Raw genomic sequence first — 19,227 nt, 5'->3', positions numbered from 1 at the left:
TTGAATGCCAAACGTATCGTAAACACGACTTGTGGCTGGCGGGAGTCTTCCCCACGATCTGTGCCGGCGCGTGAATGTCTCACCAGACACAACATCTGGAAACTCTGTTTGCTGTGAAATAGGCTTTGGGTGAATTTGATTGGCTTGAATGTAACAGACATTCCTTTATATCTACGTGCTTAACTGTGCTGTTCATTATTTCATATTTGTTTGCATCCTGAGCGGTAACATTTTATTTTCTTGTATTTTGTGGGTACTTTTTAAGCTTAAGTATAAATTTACAAATATTCATCTGACACAAATGCTTCAGTTTTATTGCTAACATTGTGTGAGCTTCTCAGGCTAAAAGGCCAACATCTCTTTCATTTCATGTAGCAACAACCTGATTCTATGACAGAGTGTCTGTTTCACATGTAATTACCTAAAGAAAACATTTTAACTCACTTTTGGGAGGCGACACGTGACAGTTTCTATGAAGGCTGGTGAAGCATCAGTTAAAAATGAACAAGCACAATAGATCTATCTTCAATTATTTTATCCACTAGTATACTGGAAACTCTCTTTTTACTCCTTATCTAATATATTAATGTAATTTATTAATCTATTCATTCATATTTTTGAGAATCTAACATTTTGTCAGTTTGATGTCTCCATAGACTCCATTTTAGTCAACAGTTTGGCAGTTGTGTAAAAAGTACAGCGAGACTCCTCCCGGAGACGTTTCCTTCTGTAAGAGCCTTCTGTTCTGCAAAAATACCCATTTGAAGGACTCTTAGTTTTCTTGAAACAAGCGTGAAGCTATCGTGTGGAATTGGATGTTTTCATGTGTTTCCCATGTAAATCTGTTTGTTTCTGAGAATTCCATCTCAATTATTCGTCATTTCTTTTTAGCTGCAGGGGAATCGAACAGCAAATTAAGGCCAACAGTCAGACATTCAGGAAGGCGAGCTTCTTCTGTGTTTGCTGGTGACAGTAAATGAGGGCAGCAAAAGGCTTTTTAATGACATTCAGCAGGAAATACATGAAAGTTATATTTGAAATATTCAAATAAGTAGGCTGTAAAATTTCTAGCTTTTTTTTTCTTCAATAGGTTGGGATGCATTGGGGGACTTGAGTCGAACCTCAGCCACAGCAGTGCGTGGAGACTTTTGTTTCTAACATTGTTTTTTACATTGTGCTCCAACAGCTAAAGGTTTGGGTTTGTTTTCAGGTAAGAGTTCATCATCTTGTGTCTCATATGAAAACCAATATTCAATGTAAAGGCTTGATTTGGACTCCAGCTGCGTTATGTTTCATTGAACATGTGCTTGATCACATCAAGGAGCTGAAAAAAGAAAGTTTCATTCTCTGGAAGGTCATTTCTGAGCCATTGTAACCTGTTTACCAAAAAGAAAATTTGTCCTCCAAACATAAAAATAATGCACATTCAGTGAGTCCAGGGGACATTAAATGGGAGCTGTTACGCTCATTTTCAATTTCTTTACACATATTATGGGACGACAGCAGCTTTCCATGATTCACATTTTTTGTAAACTGCTTATGTATTTTGTACTGGCCCTTTATGCAGTCCTTCAGTTCATCCTCTGTCTAAAAACAACCTATATCTTATCTCTTTAAGGCACACCTCCCTACAAAAACACCTCCTTCTGATTGGCCAACTTCCAGGAAGTGTGCTTCTTGGACTGTGTGAGCCTTGCAAGGTCATTTTCTCTTTCTTGATTGGAGCAGGGAACAGTGCAAAAGGACGTCATCTCGCTCATTAACAGTATATAATGTGACGTAACGGTGGATTTAAGTCTTTTCTATCATTTTTTCTACGTAATGCTTCAAACGTAACCAGTAAAAAGTTATTCTGTGACTGCAAATCGTAGCATCAGTCTGTATTTTTAATGGCTGGAGCAGTTGACCATAGAAGGAAATCTGTGAAGAGCTGGCGTATGAAGCCTGAACTGTTTTCTAAAGAATTACTTCAACAAACTTTGACAAACATTGTAATATAATATGTATATATGAAGCATATGATGGTCCTCTTTAAGCTCCTGCAGAACAAAACCTGCACAAAGAACTACAAATCCAGATGATCACAGAGCTAGTAAACATTTTGAAACACTGAGAAAAAGGAAAACCTTTTTTTTTTTTTCAGATGTGATGCCTCAGTATTCCCTTTTATGAATGAATACCTCGTATTATTCGTTAGGATCGTATCATAATCCAAATTCATAACACAAGTTAACTTTGTGTTGTTTTTTTTTTTTTTACCAAATTGCTGCTTCCAAGGTATGAAAAATTCATCCACACCTTCTCCGGGACACAGAACCAAAGCTCTGGAAAAGTGGAGCTTGTGTTGAGATGACCAAAGACACGGGTCACAGCCGGTCAAGTGTTAAATATCGCTGGAGATGTTTCAGTCCAAGAGTTTGTTTTCTGAATTTCTTCCTCACCCAAAGATTTGTTTTGTTTCACTCACACGGACAAAGTGAAGTGGTTTGATTTTGATTTTATACACTTTATTAATCCCCGAGGGGAAATGTCTTCACTACAGCAGGGGGGCTCTCAGGGGGGAGCTGCTGCAGCAGGCTGCCACTAGCGCGGCGCCAGGTAACCTGACCTGAGGTGCATGTTTTTGGATGATGGGAGGAAGCCGGAGAACCCGGAGAGAACCCACGCAAGCACAGGGAGAACATGCAAACTCCGCACAGAAAGGCCCAGGACCGGATTCGAACCCGGAACCTTTTTGCTGTGAGGCGACGGTGCTAACCACTGCACCACTGTGCCGCCTACTGAAGAAAACGGAGCTCCTCCGTGGTGGCAGATGACTGCTGGACACCGGAGGCAAAATGTAGGGCAAACAGGTCTGTGCATATTTGAAGTGTAAGAACAGGCGTATTTATTAATAATACATTTAAAAAACATGCCCAAGTCTAAAAACTGATTGGAATTCAGCTTGAAGAGCACTGAAAGCTCCTATTTTAATTTCAGGAAGATGTAAAGTTGAAATGTTGTTGCAGTATATAAAATGTTATATTAATGTGTTTATGAGCAAACATCAAAAAAGAAGGAGACAAAACACATGGGCTCTTTTTACAGTTTATTGTATATATATATTTATATATATATAAAACTACAAAAGTAAGACTGTTTCAAATTCATAGACAGCTGTCCATTTATCTCATATATATATATATATGTATATATATATATATATACACACACACATATATATATATATATATATATTCTACAGTCCACATTTGGATCCCAATACAGTGATCAGCTGATAGTTTCTCTCTGTGTTTGTGTTCTATTGCATAGAAAAAGGCACAGCTCTGAGGTCTGTGTAAAATACAGCCTTCGTAGAGGGAATCAGCCTCGATCCTCGTCCGCACGCTCGGACAGCGCTAAAACCGATTCGGTGACAAACACTGATCAAAAAAAAGTCTCAGGAGCTCGAGTGTTGTTCATACTATGTACATTACTTTTGGCATTGAAGCGTCTGACAGGCTTTGGAGTCTTGACATCTGAAGGTTGGAGACGGGTTTTTTTGTTTTTGAGTATTGCTGCATGAACTGTTCGCCTTCAACTGGAAAAATGATGAACAAAAAGAGTACAAAAGATGTAAAAAGTTGTGGCCGACACCCCACAAAAACAACAACAACAAAAAAAATCAATAACAAAGCAACAAACAGTTAAACAAGATAATAGAACTATCGTTGTATATAAAAAAATGGCTTCCACCCATAATTCCTCACTCAGATACATTCCTATCTGAAGTACATTCCTACCACACATTCTGTACACGCATTTACAATCCAAGTGTTCACTTCACATCAAAAATAAATATATTTACACAGAAAAGAAAGAACAGAATAAATAACTTCATCGAAGGGAAAAAAAAAAAACAAGCACTCCAAACATATTCAAAGAAACGACGAGACGGTCGTCTACAAACAGTTTGAGTTGGTGCCTCCGACTCGGTTCGAATGCAGCTGTTTTGCATACTAGCTGGAGTCAAATGCACACTGGGAAGCTAATGATCTGCCACTGGAGCAGGTTTGAAACTCCCCCCCCACATTCTGTCCCACCGGCTGGGAGCTCCGCTAGAAAAAAAACACCATTAGTGCACCATCTTAAACCACTGCAGAGATTTTGAGGGTTTATTGATGAAAAATCTACCGTTATGTATTTCCAGCAGCTACTCGTGATGCGTCCGGTGTCCCTGGACCACCGGGAGACGTGGGTCCTCATATTGCTGTGAATAGCTGGACGAATGTCAAAGATATGCGTGATGATGAGATGTCAACAATTAAAGCTGCACTCATCAATACAGTTAATACTATGCAGTGTTTCCCCTCGGCAGACGGCCTTGGGAGAGCGGGATGGGTTGTCACGACTACAGGAGGTCTGGGGGGTGGGACGGGGGTGGAGGGTGCTGCAGCTCTGGGTTTGATCAGGTCAGGTGTTAAAAATGTCTGATATTCTGGTCTGGTTCTCAGCAGTTTGAACTTTCGGCTTTTATTGCGCTTTTCTTTTTCATTTTTTGAACAGTCCCGTAACGACCGTGTCTGAGAGTGAGGCTCCGCCCCCTTAATGAAACACACATGCAGCCGAGCAGAGAAACAGACGACTTCCCTCGGTAAATAAATAGTCGTTACTGGACATAACTGCAGTTCTATGAGTACGTATTTTTGTTTCTTTCAGGTGTGTGTGTGTGTGTGTGGGGGGGGGGGGGGGGGGGGGGGAGGTCCTGTTGGCGGGGCAGCCGGCCAACCTCCCGAGACAATGTTGGGGGAAACACTGCTACTACTGGATGTGATGACTGTGTAATGTGTCCTTCGTAGTGATGAACCCACAGACGGTTATCACCGAAACCTCCGCGTGCCGGCCTGTGCAGGTGTGTGTGTGTGTGTGTGTGTGTGTGGGGGGGGGGGGGTGTTGTTTTGAAACAACACAGTCCTCTGCAGGGCCGCAGCATCAGGTTAACACTGTGGTTTTGGGTTTCCTACTTCAGTGGAAATCTGCGTTCAAATTATTTACGAGACAGATTTGTGGCGTCCTGCTCTCTGAAACGTCCACGAGCTCTCGGTTCCACCTCAAACCCGCACGGCACGGCACGGCACGGCACGGCACGGCACGGCACGGCACGGCACGGCGTGCAGGAGGCAGCGGACACCTGAGGTTTGGCATGTCAGGGCTCCTGTTCTCCACACAGGTAAACATACTGTGCAGATACATGATGCCCTGCTGTAAAGTGACTGCGACCCAATGTTTGCTAAAGAAAATGATCATAATGCGTTTCCCCTAAAACAGGCGGTTTTCTTTGAGAAATGCGACGAGTCGTTCTGGTACCACGACGGCTTTCCTGGTAATCTGTCTCAGCTCTTTTGTTTTGAGGCCTGCGCAGCCAAATTTAAAATGTGCGTGGAGCCCTAAGCTTCTGCTTAGGTTGCACTTTTCAGATCATCTCCATCCGACCGGGGAGCTGCTGCTGCTGCTGCTGCTGCTGCTTCCAATGTAAACACGTCCAGCTTTCCTGTGGGTGGAACTCATTTGAATTCTGCTGCAACTGAATCATGATAACTAGCTCATATGACCGAGCTCATGTAAAATAGCATCCAGCACAGTTATATGTGCCTACCGATAAGGGAAAGGGAGAAAAAAAGAAAAAAAAAGAAGTCCTGAACAGATTTCATGGACTCGATGTGTACAAGAACAGACATCTCCTTCTACCGAGAGTTTAGCGGACCGCCTGGCAACGACTCCCAAAGCCTCATTATAGAGCCAAGCTAATATGTCATCTAGCACACGGCTAAAACAATGTATTCCTCGTAAAAATCTGGTTATGCTTGCTTCACAAACAAAACATAGCATCTGTAATAAGATAAAGATTAAATAATTATTATTTGATCGTGAGAAATTACCTTACTTAACGATAGGTTTTAATACAATACAATAAATTAAAAAAAACAAAAACTCAAAAAAAAAAAAAACATTGAGGAGTGACCTCTCTGGCTGTTAAAGTGAAAAGAACTAGAAAATAAAAATACTATAAAAACAGGAATTGAACAAGTGGTCATTTAGAAAGGCACTCATCTGCTAAAAGCCATGAATACAGTGTGTGTGTGTGTGTGTGTGTGTGTGTGTGTGTGTGTGTGTGTGTGTGTGTGTGTGTGTGTGTGTGTGTGTGTGTGTGTTCACTTGTATTTCTTTACTTGTGAGGAGCACGTGTCCCCACAAGGATAGAATGATTGCAAAGCTCGTCCAGGATGTGGAACATTTCATGTCTTGTATTTACAGTTGCTCTTCAGGGTTAAGGCCGAGGTTCAGGTTTAAAGAGAAGAACGAGGATCGGGTTGAACGTTCGGGTTTGGAAATGAAGGGAGTCGATGGAGGTCCTCACAAGTATAGAAATACAAACATGTGTCTTTGTTTCCCGGGTACTTCATTTCCATATTTGGAAAGGCGAGCACAGTGCATGCACAGTGTTGTGTAGTAGTAGTAGTTGTCATAGTAGTACTGTTTGACATCACCATCGATGTTTACAATTACCGACTTTTGAAGAGAGTTTTAAAAAAAAACCGATAAACAATGTAAAAACAACAACCAGGAAAATCTATCCCAAGTTTTCCATTCCAGTCTGTTCTCCGGATTAAACGGTCTCCATTACCGTGGAGATTCTGTCCCCGAGTCACGAACCCACCAACACCTCCATGATGTGGTCCAGTTCTGTCAGATCAATTTTGAAAGGCTGATTGGCTGAAACCTGGGGGGCGGGGCCGCTGTAAGGCGACGCCAGCGATTTGAGGAGGTCGTCCGCCGTCACCACGGGCGACAGCTTGGCGAGGCCGCCGCCTGCCGCCACGCCCACGGCCCCCGCTGTCGTACAGGGGTCAAAGTCATACATGGACGTGTCGATGTCGGCGAACAGGACGTCGTCCAGCGCCAAGTCTGAGAGAAACCCCGAGGGTGAGGTGGAGGAGGGGGGACAGGAAGGGGAGGAGGAAATGTCTACGAGGCCACCAGGGGGCAGTGTGGGCAGAGTGTCCATCGGCCGGAGCTCAGCACAGCGGCCTTCCACCAGGAAAACGCCGGCTGCCTCCGTTTTAGCACCCGTGGTTTTGCAGTCTCTGGGTGGGCCGGGGAGGGGGGCCGAGTGGGGGGGCTGGGTGGTTGGTGTGGGAGCTGGGGAGGTAGTCATGGTCGTACAATTAGCTGCTGCTGTCCTTGTTATGGCTGTGGAAGGACCCAACTCCATGTCACTCAGAGCGGAGGGGAAACCGTCCCTCGATGAGACAGGCACGGGGACGCCGGGGGACGCCGGGCTCAGATGTGCTGAGGGGGGAGGAGGCAGCGCCGGGGGCGGCGACAGAGGAGGGGTGGGTGGGGAGGGTGCGCAAAAGGCCGAATCCCCGCCGTCCTCCTCCAGCAGGGAGGCCGGAGTGAGGCAGGCCTCCAGAGGGGCGGCGGCGGTCTCGGTGCGGCCGGGGCCGGCCGGGGCCGGCGGGCAGCTGGGAGGCACCATCGGGTGGGGCGAAGGCGGAGGCGCGATCGCCGGCATCAACAGCGCCGAGGGCTGTGGCGCCTGCGCGTTCGCCGCCGACAAAACGCCGAAGGACGGCGGCGCCTCGCGGAAGCCCTCGTCCATGGGGTCGTCGGGCGGCGGCGAGGGCGGCAGCAGCAGCGGCCGCAGCGAGCCCTCCTGCTTCAGCTCGTCCTGGATGCGGCGCAGCATGTTGTTGATGAGGACGCGGCGCTCCAGGCTGGGCTCGCCGAGCGGCCGCTGGCTGTACAGCTTCATCAGGGAGATGTTGAAGATAGTCTGCCGCTGCAGGGTGTACGACACCTTGGAGAGACCCTCGGGGACGAAGGCTAGCCCCCCTCCCGCTCCCGCCACCGCCGCCTCCATCGTTTTGCCTTCCAGCCCCTCTTCATCCTCGTCCAGCTTCCGCTTCGCACCTTTACCGAACATATATCTGGAAAACACACAACCAGAGTTCATTGAGACATCAACAACATTACAAAAAACAACAACAAGCAGATTGGTTATAGAACAAACAAGAAGAACATGACAACTTTGTCCAACAAGGATCCAGCAGATGTTTGGTGTTATTAGTTGAAAAAATACTCAGATGAGTAGTTGCCAGTTCATTTCCTGTATGTTGGACTGATCAATAAATCAAGTAATCATCTCGGCCTAAATTCAGACTCTAATATTCCTACTAACTCCCCATGTTTCTTAAACAGGCTTTCTTCTCCCCAACAGACTTATAATGACCTTCTATTAACAATTCAGACCACTTCCACGACCAAAACCTGCTCCTGCTTCATTATTAACTGATTTATTAACGCAGTGTTTCCATATTGGTGAAACCTGACGCTCTTTTGTTCCCGGCCCGAAATGCACCTCAAGAAATGATGATATCCCAGAAAATTCCCACCACCTTGTTTGTTGGGGTGATTGTATGTTCGATTGGATTCCAGTAGCGATCCCTTTCCCACCGAGTCTCACCTCGGGTGAAAACACCAACATGTTCACTGGGGACGTGTTCAGACTGAAACCGAGCAGCTTAACAGACGTGATTCAAGAAGCTGCTTAAACGCAACGAGCTTAGAGCAACACGGGATTTAAAAAAACATACAGTGCAGCCATGAGCAGCTGCAACGGGAGCCTCACCGCTGCATACTGGAGCTCAGTGCGCGCACACACACACACACACACACACACACACACACACACACACACACACACACACACACACACACACACACACACACACGCGCGCACACGGTTATGTAATAGCAGCGTTCCCTGCTGTACCACAGGATCAGAGGCCAGGTTTAAAGCCCAACCCCCTCCACTCTCCCTCCTCCTGCCATATTAGAATAGCACATTGAGTTACTTAGCAGGGGGTGGGGCATGGCGGGGGGAGGGGGGAAAGGGAGGGGGGCATACAGTTGGAGAGGAGAGAGAGATGTGGACATGGCAGATTCACCAAACACACATATTACACTAGATGAACAGATCTCCATTTCTAATTTAATCTGATGGTGTCATTATTAGTGCAGGAGGAAGGAAGGAAGGGAGGAAGGAAGGAAGGAAGGAAGGAAGGAAGGAAGGAAGGAAGGAAGGAAGGAAGGAAGGAAGGAAGGAAGGAAGGAAGGAAGGAAAGAAAGAAAGAAAGAAAGAAAGAAAGAAAGAAAGAAAGAAAGAAAGAAAGAAAGAAAAAGAAAGAAAGCATTGCTGCAGTGTGTTTGACTTAAATCCAGGCTGACAGGCTCATGCAGCCAGTCGCTGTCTGCACACACACACACACACACACACACACACACACACACACACACACACACACACACACACACACACACACACACACACTACGCATGCGCTTCCTCACTCACAAACACACACACACACACACACACACACACACACACACACACACACACAGGAAGTGTGAGCTGCAGGCCCAGTCACCACGACTGGTTGGTTGCCATGACAAACAGAGTCAGCTGGGAATTCACCCAAAGAGATGACAAAGAACGGGATGGGGGGGGGCAGAAAGGAAGAGGACGAGAAGTGAGAAGAGGAAGTAGAGTAGGTGAGACTGGTCTGGAAAAGGTGTGTGTGTGTGTGTGTGTGTGTGTGTGTGTGTGTGTGTGTGTGTGTGTGTGTGTGTGTGTGTGTGCGTGCGTGTGTGCGTGCGTGTGTGTGTGCGTGCGTGTGTGTGGGCCTTTGAGCAAGACACTGAAACCCCACGAACATCTTTGTTGAGACTTGACATGTGACAGGTTCATACTAACATGTGGTGCTGTTGGGGTGGAAAGAAAAGCGTTTGGTTTCTCTGAGCTGCTGACTGAAGCGACTTCGTACCAACGTTGCCGTCGGTAACAGTTGGAGGAAGCAGGATGGAGGACGTAGTCTCCCCCGGTGGCGCCGTGGCAGATTGCAGCCGCCCGAACGTCCCTCTCCTCACCCCTCCTCTTTTAAGTATGTAACATACAGTGTACAATCAGTACAACATATCACACATTATATACCGTAATATGACCATCTCATCTGTGACAACTGGAGCTGGGAGTGTAAATGTTTGCGGTTATATATATATATATATATATATATACATACATATACATATATATATATAAGCTGAGCTAACACACAAAGAGGTATTTGTGTATTTGTCTACATGTTGAATTTGTTCCTGTAACTCCACATCCAGCCGGCTCATTTGTCAAAAACAAGAGCTGCTGAACGTGCAACTACTCTGCACAATTAACAGCGGTTAGCTTTTATTAGACAATAAAACTCACTTGTTAAGAGTCGCGGTTGCTGCCATCCTGACTCCACCGACGACATGGAGTGGCACCCGTAAACCTCGAACCTTATTACGTTTACTGCTTCAACCATCCCGTCGCGGTATCAGAGCCTGGAATATAAATCAGGTTGTAGCCGTCCGACCGGGACGTCACCAGAACCGATGCTTCTGTCAGGAGACGTGAAACTAGAGCTGCCGTCGATGTACTGATGGTGTACTGAGACACTTAAAGCAATATTACACAGGAGCATCGCTCCTGAACGCATCGCTCCTGAACGCATCGCGTGTCACGCCAATTAATGACATTAAAACACACCCTGGAGTGTAGCATTATACGAGCTACCATCTAAATAAAACATGTAATCTAAATGTGTTCATATTGTGGAGCAATTCAAGCGCAAAATATAAAACTTTTTGTGAGCGTCATCTCCGTTTCCATGGTAACACATGGGGTACGACTAAGAACTGGAAAACCATCAGTCGCTGAGGTGCTTCTGCTCTTAACATTCACATCATATTTCATCATATTCATGTTTATTGTTGTTATTTATGACACCGTGGCTGCTTAGTATTGACATTTTGTTTTTCATATTTCAGAAAGCAGAAAGCCATAAAAAAAGTTAACTGCTCTGTGTTTTTGGCACAATATTGTTTCGTTTTAAATAAAAGTAATGTTTTTTTTGTTTTTTTTTATTGGATCAAGTTTGCATCTCACTCTTGTTGATGGAAGTTTTTTCAAGTAAAAGAAATACTTTCATTTCATTTTTTTGTTTTTGCCGTAGTATCAAAATTGGTATCAGGAACTGTAGGATTTCAGTGGTGTTGCTTCCAACTATATATTATCTTCATATATTACTGCTAATAAAAAGACAAAAAGTAAAAGAAGTTGCAGAACAGAAACTCTGATATGTTTAAGAGTCAAAATAAATCATCAAATCATGTCTCTTCATAAATGTTTTAGCACGTTCACTTATTAGTTTTTCATCGATTGATCTCAGCCATGAAGGCGAGTGTGTTCGCTCCAGCCATGGTTTCCTCTCTTCTAATTCACATTGAATGAGATATTCACACTCAATAAGCTGATTATAATCACAGACATGCTCAGGTCAACCAGAAAGTCTATCCAACGTTTTTTTTCACTTTTCATTTGAACACCATATTGGTGAGAGTGCATTAAAATGCGCCCGGTCTCCTCCATTTTTTATTTTTAGGACGGTTTGGCTCTTCGTAGCCGTAAACACTTTTGACTCGTGGTACAAACTAGTCTCGGCCGAAACATCCTGACACACCGGCGATATCGAGTAACACCTTCCTGTCACCATCCACATATCTACAGAGGAGTTGTTTATGGTCACCAACCGTTTGACTGACAGGTGATCTGTGAGCAGAAAACACCACGGCAACAAATGGCAAAATGAACACGCGCACAAATGTCAGTAAAAAGCTTCTTCGGGGTGCCGTCAAAAAATGTAAAACGGATTTTTAACATTCACGCATGTGTGAATATTTAAAACTCACGAGTTTCTACATTCACTGCAGCTGCTTGTGGATCTTCCAGGAAAATGGCGACTCGGAGAAACAGAGAATCAAAGAGAGCAACACAGATAGTTTCAACGCAGTTTGCTGGTGTGTGATTGAGAGCTGAAGCAGCTGCGCATGTCTGACTCACTGAGTCATGGTGGGGTGTTTAGACACACACACACACACACACACACACACACACACACACACACACACACACACACACACACACACACACACACACACACACACACAGTGCAGGGCTGACATACCAAAGGTGCCCCACCCCTTACATTCCTCTTCATTATCCTCCTCTTCCCTTTCCTTCTCCTCCACCTCCTCTCTTCTACACTCACACTTTCTTTTACCTCTTTCTTTTTCATCCTCCTTCCAGTCTTTAAACCTCCCCCACCCCCCTTCTCCTCCTCCTCCTCCTCCTCCCTCTGACTGTCAAAGTTCACAGGGCCATAACCATCCTACAGAAAAGCACATCATAAATGAGTGGAGGAGATAAAGCTCGGCGGTGGAGGAGCGCTGCCCTTCAAAATGGAGCCCCGGTCTTCACTCAAGGTCACCGTGACTTAACGCGACTCACCGTGTCGCAAAGTGGGGTCTTAAAACCAAGGATTTTTGTCCACGAGGTAAATATAGTTAAAGCAAAGAAGTGATCGGCTCGGACTAGAAATGAGCCGAGTGGCGGTGCTGAAGGTCGGCACAGTCACAGGGTTTTATCCCCGACGGTATGCACTTCAACACCTGACGGAAAGTTGCAAGACTCGATTCGTGTTCAGTGTCTGTAGCAACAAAACAAAAAAAACGTCCAGTAATAACAGTAATAATCAGTGAAAGGCTCAGTTTCTCTAATAATCCAACAGCGTGATCAATTTCACAACAAATGTGTAATCCATCAAACTGCTTCATAACCATTATATCAGATGTGGAGTTTGCTGTCTGGACAAAGCTTTACTTAAACAAGATTCAAACATCTTCCAATTATTTAATCAATATGTGTGATGAATGAGACATTTAGCTTTTTTTTTGCTTTTTTTTTCAGCCTCAGGAAACATCTTGAAAATTGTGCAAAAGATACCAAACAAATCAAAATCAATACGCAAATGGTTGTTTCCAGCAGAACGATGTGATCCATGATGATCAACATTTCTCAAAATAAACAACCTCTGGTTTTGCTTGCAGCCTAAAATATCACCAAATATCCCGATGAAAAACCGAGAGCCGGCCGCAGACCGGGCTGCAAGACGTCAACACAACCAGGCTCCTCCCCTTCATCACACGACTGATGAGGATTAAAAGCAACTGATATCAAAATCCATCAAAATGTCAAATTTAACCGGAGATAGTTTGGTGTACTTGTGGCCGAGTGTGTGTTACGATAAGATTACATGAAAAAGCTGATGATGCCTTCAGGGAAATGTATAAATCCGTATTAAAAATAATAATGGAAAAGAAAAGAGGAAAAAGAAAAGAAATAAAAAGCAGGAATGATTTCAGACAAAAAACTAAATCTCATTTCAAAATGTAGCGGAAGACTAAAACATGAGTTTGTTTTTTTAGACATTTAAAAGTGAGGTGAGGTGTGTGACAGCATGGGACTGTGTGTTAGCCTGCCAACTGTGCCTGCAAACACACATTAGACATGTGGGCCGAGCACATTATTCCACGAGCTGGCTGTAGTGAGTGCGCGCGCGCGCGCGTGTGTGTGTGTGTGTGTGTGTGTGTGTGTGTGTGTGTGTGTGTGTGTGTGTGTGTGTGTGTGTGTGTGTGTGTGTGTGTGTGTGTGTGTGTGTGTTGTGCAGTAGTGCGGTGCTGGAGGATGGACTCTGCAGTGATATCATGATCCTGTAACCGGATATGCTGGTTTCCATGCCTAAGCTGCACCCCCCCCCAATCCCCCCTCTGTCCCCCCCTCACCTCCACATTGGGCTATTTCAGGTTCACTAGATGCACAAAGTGTGGACGCACACACCACACTGCTGCAGGTACATGAACGCAGCACGGTGCTGCATACTTTAGTGCAGGCATTCATCTCAGCTGTTCCTCCTCACTGTAATGCACCCGGTTCTGCACATGAGGACGACACTGTCCAGCTCACCCCCCCCCCGTGTTGTGTGTGTGTGTGTGTGTGTGTGTGTGTGTGTGTGTGTGTGTGTGTGTGTGTGTGTGTGTGTGTGTGTGTGTGTGTCCTCACACTCACACAATGTCGAGCTAGTAAACACATTCCAGACAAAACCCAGAGGAAGAGATAGTGCGCTGTGCCCGACCCACTACGCTCACTAGCAGCTACGTTTCCACACACAACTTAAGATTCAGTTACACCGTGACGATAGCTGCTGCTGCTGCTGCTGCTGCTGCTTTTCTGCAGCTCCTGTTTATTAATATTGCTTTTAGGACACGTCTCAGCCCCAGTTAGACTCCATCATGAAGAATCCTTATTCCACTAAAACTTTCCCTTTTGCAAATTAAACAGGTGAAAAGGCCGTGAACCAGCGATGTGGGGACGATCTGTGATCCTCCAGAGCACGAAACACAGAGGTGACGACATGTTGTTGAGAAAATGAAGGTTCAGTTTAACACAACGTGGTTTTAACAGGTGAACTGCTGATGAGAAATCTGGAGGTGGTGAATGAAGGTGAATTACACACTGAAGGTCATTTCATGTCTTTTGATCTCAAGCGGTTTAGATTTGAAATTTTTGCAGCCAACTTTCCCCATTGTGATAATATCATGAATACGAGCTGGATGGTGGTTCGGTCTGGCACTCGTTCAAGCGACTGTGAATCGTTAAATTCTCTGAGATTGAGCTGAAAGCTTGTCGATTTGATCCAAAACAATATGAGTAATCTGTACAAAACAAATGGGTATTTGGAAATTGCTGGAAAAAATATTCCCAAAGTGTTTCTGTGGAGCAACAAGAAGGGATGACAGATGGAGGAGGAGAGTCTGAACCAAAATAAATAAGCCAATCATACGGCTGGTAACAACGTCCGTGTGTGTGCGTGTGTGTGTGTGTGTGTGTGTGTGTGTGTGTGTGTGTGTGTGTGTGTGTGTGTGTGTGTGTGTGTGTGTGTGTGTGTGTGTGTGTGTGTGTGTGTGTGTGTGTTTTCCCCTCATAGTGATCGTAAACACTCACATGACAGAGGTCAGATGGATATCAGACAGGGAATTCACTACGATCTCTTACATAAAGACAGACCTGGTTACCAAACAGCTTCTACTGCGCAACACGCAGCATCCCGTTAATAAAGAGGCACCGGTGTGAGATTTAACCGCTTCAACAAATACAAAACCCAAAGGCCATTTTTAAGCCTCAAATATGTTCTCTCCTGGTTTCAAACGTATTAAAAAACCTCCTTTTCTATTTGAATGAATGGCTGCAGTCGATTTACAGTTTGCGGTGTCTCGAGTTACTTCGCGCACTCTCGTTCAGATGAGCGACATCACATCCTGTGTAAAAGGAAAGAGAGGGAGGAGGTCAGGGGTCAGAGGTGAGGGACGAAGCTCCACAGTTCAAACCCTGGTTTCTCTGACTCATGAGGAAACTACACTCAGTCGCTTCTAGTTTCTAATCTTAACTTGTCCCACGTTAACAGAGCTGGGCCGGACAAAATATCAGAAACACCTCTGGGGATGAAAAGACACAAGTTCAGCAGCAGGTTTGTTATTTTTCTGTGTGGGAGGATCTACCGTAGAAACCAAACTTCTGCCCAACACACCGAACACGGTGAGTCCGTCACACAGACCTGACAGGTGCCTTATTCTCTGGGATTAAAGGTACTGTATCAGTTAAAGGAGCAGTCCGCTGTTTGGCATCGAAGTTATCGTGGATCACTTTGACTCACAATGAAACACCCACATGCACAGAACGTGTGAGCGTCTCAAATTTCTGATCATTAGTGTATGTGCACACAAACTCCCTCACACACACACAAACGCACACACACACACACACACAAACACACACACACACACACACACACACACACACACACACACACACACACACACACACACACACACACACACACACACACACACACACACACACACACACGCACACATTTAAGTCTATAAATAAAAGGCAGAAGAAGGGAGCAGATTTAGGTCAGCAGACGTGTCTACATGCCGTTGAAGCGCTCCACTCTGACGAGCCACCGGGGGAGAAAACAGCTCGACACTTCCAGCGACAAAGCCTTCAGAAGCTTCGGAAAATCTACGGCATCAATAACGCTGCACAGTAGTACCCACCTTATTACTACAGTGTCTGCCTTAGTATTGCCGTATCTGCCTTATTACTACAGTATCTGCCTTATTACTACAGTATCTTCCTTATTACTGCAGTATCTGCCTTATTACTACAGAGTGCAACTGTAACACGGCAGAGTCGGCCTTATTACACAGTGCCCACCTTGTTACGGCAGCACCGGCTTCAGTGCTGCAAGTGTCATCATTTCTACTGCAGGCAGCACGCGTGCGGCCGGAGTTATAATCCTTTATGATCGCAAAAACAAGCCTTGTTAACGCACGTGAAGCCGATACTGCTGCAACGCCAGCTTTATCACCGTTATAACTGATAGATACCCAGCTGCTAAAGGTACGGTAGACAAGGACACTGAAAGCCTCGTTGTTACCGGTTCTGTGACGTCCGATACGAGGCGCTCTACAAATGCAGGTGAAAGTGAGTGTTTTTGCTCCAGTGCCTCCGATCCCAAGGAGTTGCTCCCAGCCTGGTGCTGATACATCACGTTTGGAGACAACAGCAGCAAGGGTGCTAAAACTCAGATCGGCCACGTTATATTGGTGTTTGTGGAGACTCGGCTCGTCCTGGGATTTCACCGCCGTCTCCTTCCTTATCGGAAACGGTCCCATCAACCAAATCGGTGTTTTTATGCACTCTGCACCCTTCCTGGAGTTTACTGAGGGGTTCCCCACTCAAACAAAAACTAGTCTCTCCTCTCCCCACTGTGGTCATCTTGTTCACCTACAGTTGTGTAACTCGGCATCACATCCGTCTGCAGCACCTCTCTGTGCTCTGATGGATGTCTGATCACCTCAGACGGAGTTAGGACGCTCTGACGTCACCTACGTGCCGCTCTCGGGGTCACAGACTTTGAGGAAGAGGTACAGTCATTAACAGGAGCTGGCTGCTTGTGTTGTGGTGCATGTTACGAAACGCACCCCCTCCCCCCTCCACTTCCAGTCACCACAACAGCTCCACAGACTGAGACAGTCCCGAAACACCGGAGACCAGATCACTTCACAGCGAGGACACATTTCACCACTTCAGAGGCCTCGTTTCAATAACAAGGTAAATCCAGCGTCATTAATGTGCTTATAAATGACATTCATAGAAGAGCATGAAGTCCAGCTATCCTGTGCCGTCGTTGTCCACACGTATCTTCAACTATATACACTCAACCAACTCATTATATCCGGATCCAAATGCAAAATGTTTAAATGAATGCCATTTACAAACAAGTCCATATAAGTGCATTTATGTCGTTTAATGGAGCCTACTTTATACATTCATTTTACCAATAAATGTGGATTTTTTTTTTAATATATTTTTGGGTTTATCTGACGTTATAAGTCGCAGAGCTGTGCGCCAGGGGGTGAGTGTGTTTGGGGGAAAGCCCGAAATGTATGTTGAGTTATGAAAAGTTGATCAGACGAGACTTTTCTCTGTGGCGACAAACTACGAAAGCGGCCGCTGCCTCGGCTCCGTAAACTGGAAGGAGTTTCTGTCGGATAAAGACCGAGGGTCAATGGGAGTGCACCTCCATTGACCCTCGGGGGGACACGCTCCAGCAAATATTATCCATTTAAGACGAAAAACTTTTGGGAGCAGACCCCCGCCGCGCCGCAGCAGTTAGGGAGAAAAGGGGAAAAAAAAAAAAAAAAAAAAAAAAAAAAAGAAAAGCACCAAACCGTCACCGCGTCTCGTTATTCAGTGGAAATAGGTTACGCTGCGGTGCCCTGACGCGTTTCTCCCGCCGGGTTTTACTCCGGACTCTTTTCAAAAGATACAAAAACGGTGTCTTACCACATCCAGGTCCGCCGGAGGTTTAAAGAGAAACATGGGGGGTATTTAAACAGTCCCGTCGCCTACAGAAAAACAATCCGTCCTCGCTCCCGGAGACTCGGTCACACAATGGCGCTGATAGGAGGAGAAAAACTGCCTCCGCTCACAGGAGCGCCGCTGCCTTCACGAGCGGTGGGAGCTCCTCCGCGAGGGAAGTTGCACGTGGGCTCGGGTCCTGCAATTTGATTTCACCGACGCAAAAAAACCCAAAACGGCCAGATATTTAGTTAGATTAACTTATTGTGGCACGTGAGGCAAACGACACCCAGGGGGGCCTGGTGTTTCACGCTCCAGGGATATATATATACATGTTTTCAGTTTATTCTTCCAATCATCTATCAATAACATGTATTACACTGCTATGCAGCTCATTTATTATTGTTATTTTCATTTTCCGGCGTGGCAAAGCTCTACAGCGGTGTATTCATATGTATAGTGGCCTCCTCCAAAAATGTCCTCCTCAGTACTTGAAGACAACATCTGCAGATAGCATTTAAACCTTTAATAAATTAATATACGTTGATGAGACTTACTGTAGCTGCTGACAGACACTTTGCTTTACAAAAAATAAAACTGTCACGGTCCCGATGTCATTATTAATGTCATAACTGTGAGGGGTTTTCTGTCATGCCAGGATCCATTTTGTTACGGTTGGCGAGTTTACGAGGAGCACTTGAAGGCAGCAGGAGAAGCTGAAACCGAGCAGCTGCCCCGAGAAGCGGCGTCGTCAACTTTGCTCCGCCCACCTTTCCACCCACCTACACACACACACACACACACACACACACACACGGTATGTTCTGTATCTCTCGCTGTCGGACGAGATAATTAAACATTAACAACATTTTGAAACTACAAAACTGAAAGCAACGGCGTCAAGACCTCATTTAGACACGTTCCTCATAGTCGATCATTTTTCTCTCCTCACATCTTTTCTTGCCTTTCCTACTTTAACACACTGAAAACTTGAGATAATTAATTCACTCTTTTATTGACACTGAATGGTCAGTAGTCACAGAAATGAGCGGTGGGCTGATGTTTGTCCAGATGGCAGCGTGATGTCCGGTAAACTCAGACAAACCCACCGGTTCACCAGAGCATCCCGGGGGCACAAAATGGGGCACGTGAGACCGTTTGTGGCCCCCCCGGTGCCCCCTGCTGCACCCTCACCCAGTTGTGCACTGGTACGTTCACATCACAAGTCTCCCGTTTTTTCAGACAGGCAGCCTTTGATCCGTCTGCTGTCACAAGTATTTCCATGTATTGGAGCCCAGTGTTTACAGAACTCAATCGTTG

At 45.5% G+C, this 19,227-nt stretch overlaps 1 protein-coding gene across 2 annotated transcripts; it reads right to left on the bottom strand.

The window, feature by feature from the left end:
- Positions 1–5,142: 5,142 nt before the first annotated feature.
- sertad2b (SERTA domain containing 2b) lies at positions 5,143–18,044 on the bottom strand. Of its 2 annotated transcripts, none has more exons than XM_069689849.1 (2): positions 17,893–18,044; positions 5,143–7,970 (listed from the first exon to the last, which is right to left on the bottom strand). In XM_069689849.1, the coding sequence occupies exon 2, from the start codon at positions 7,964–7,966 to the stop codon at positions 6,686–6,688; it is 1,281 nt and encodes a 426-aa protein (XP_069545950.1). In that variant the 5' UTR covers positions 7,967–7,970; positions 17,893–18,044; the 3' UTR covers positions 5,143–6,685. The 2 variants fall into 2 exon arrangements, with proteins under 2 accessions (XP_069545950.1, XP_069545951.1); XM_069689850.1 differs by lacking the exon at positions 17,893–18,044 and adding an exon at positions 11,832–12,265.
- Positions 18,045–19,227: the final 1,183 nt, after the last annotated feature.

Source organism: Brachyistius frenatus, unplaced genomic scaffold, assembly GCF_029030835.1.
Source record: "Brachyistius frenatus isolate BFR_SWC_R1_liver_20210118 unplaced genomic scaffold, ASM2903083v1 Contig_8, whole genome shotgun sequence".
NCBI lineage: Eukaryota > Metazoa > Chordata > Actinopteri > Embiotocidae > Brachyistius > Brachyistius frenatus.
This window is presented reverse-complemented; position numbering and strand designations above follow the sequence as displayed.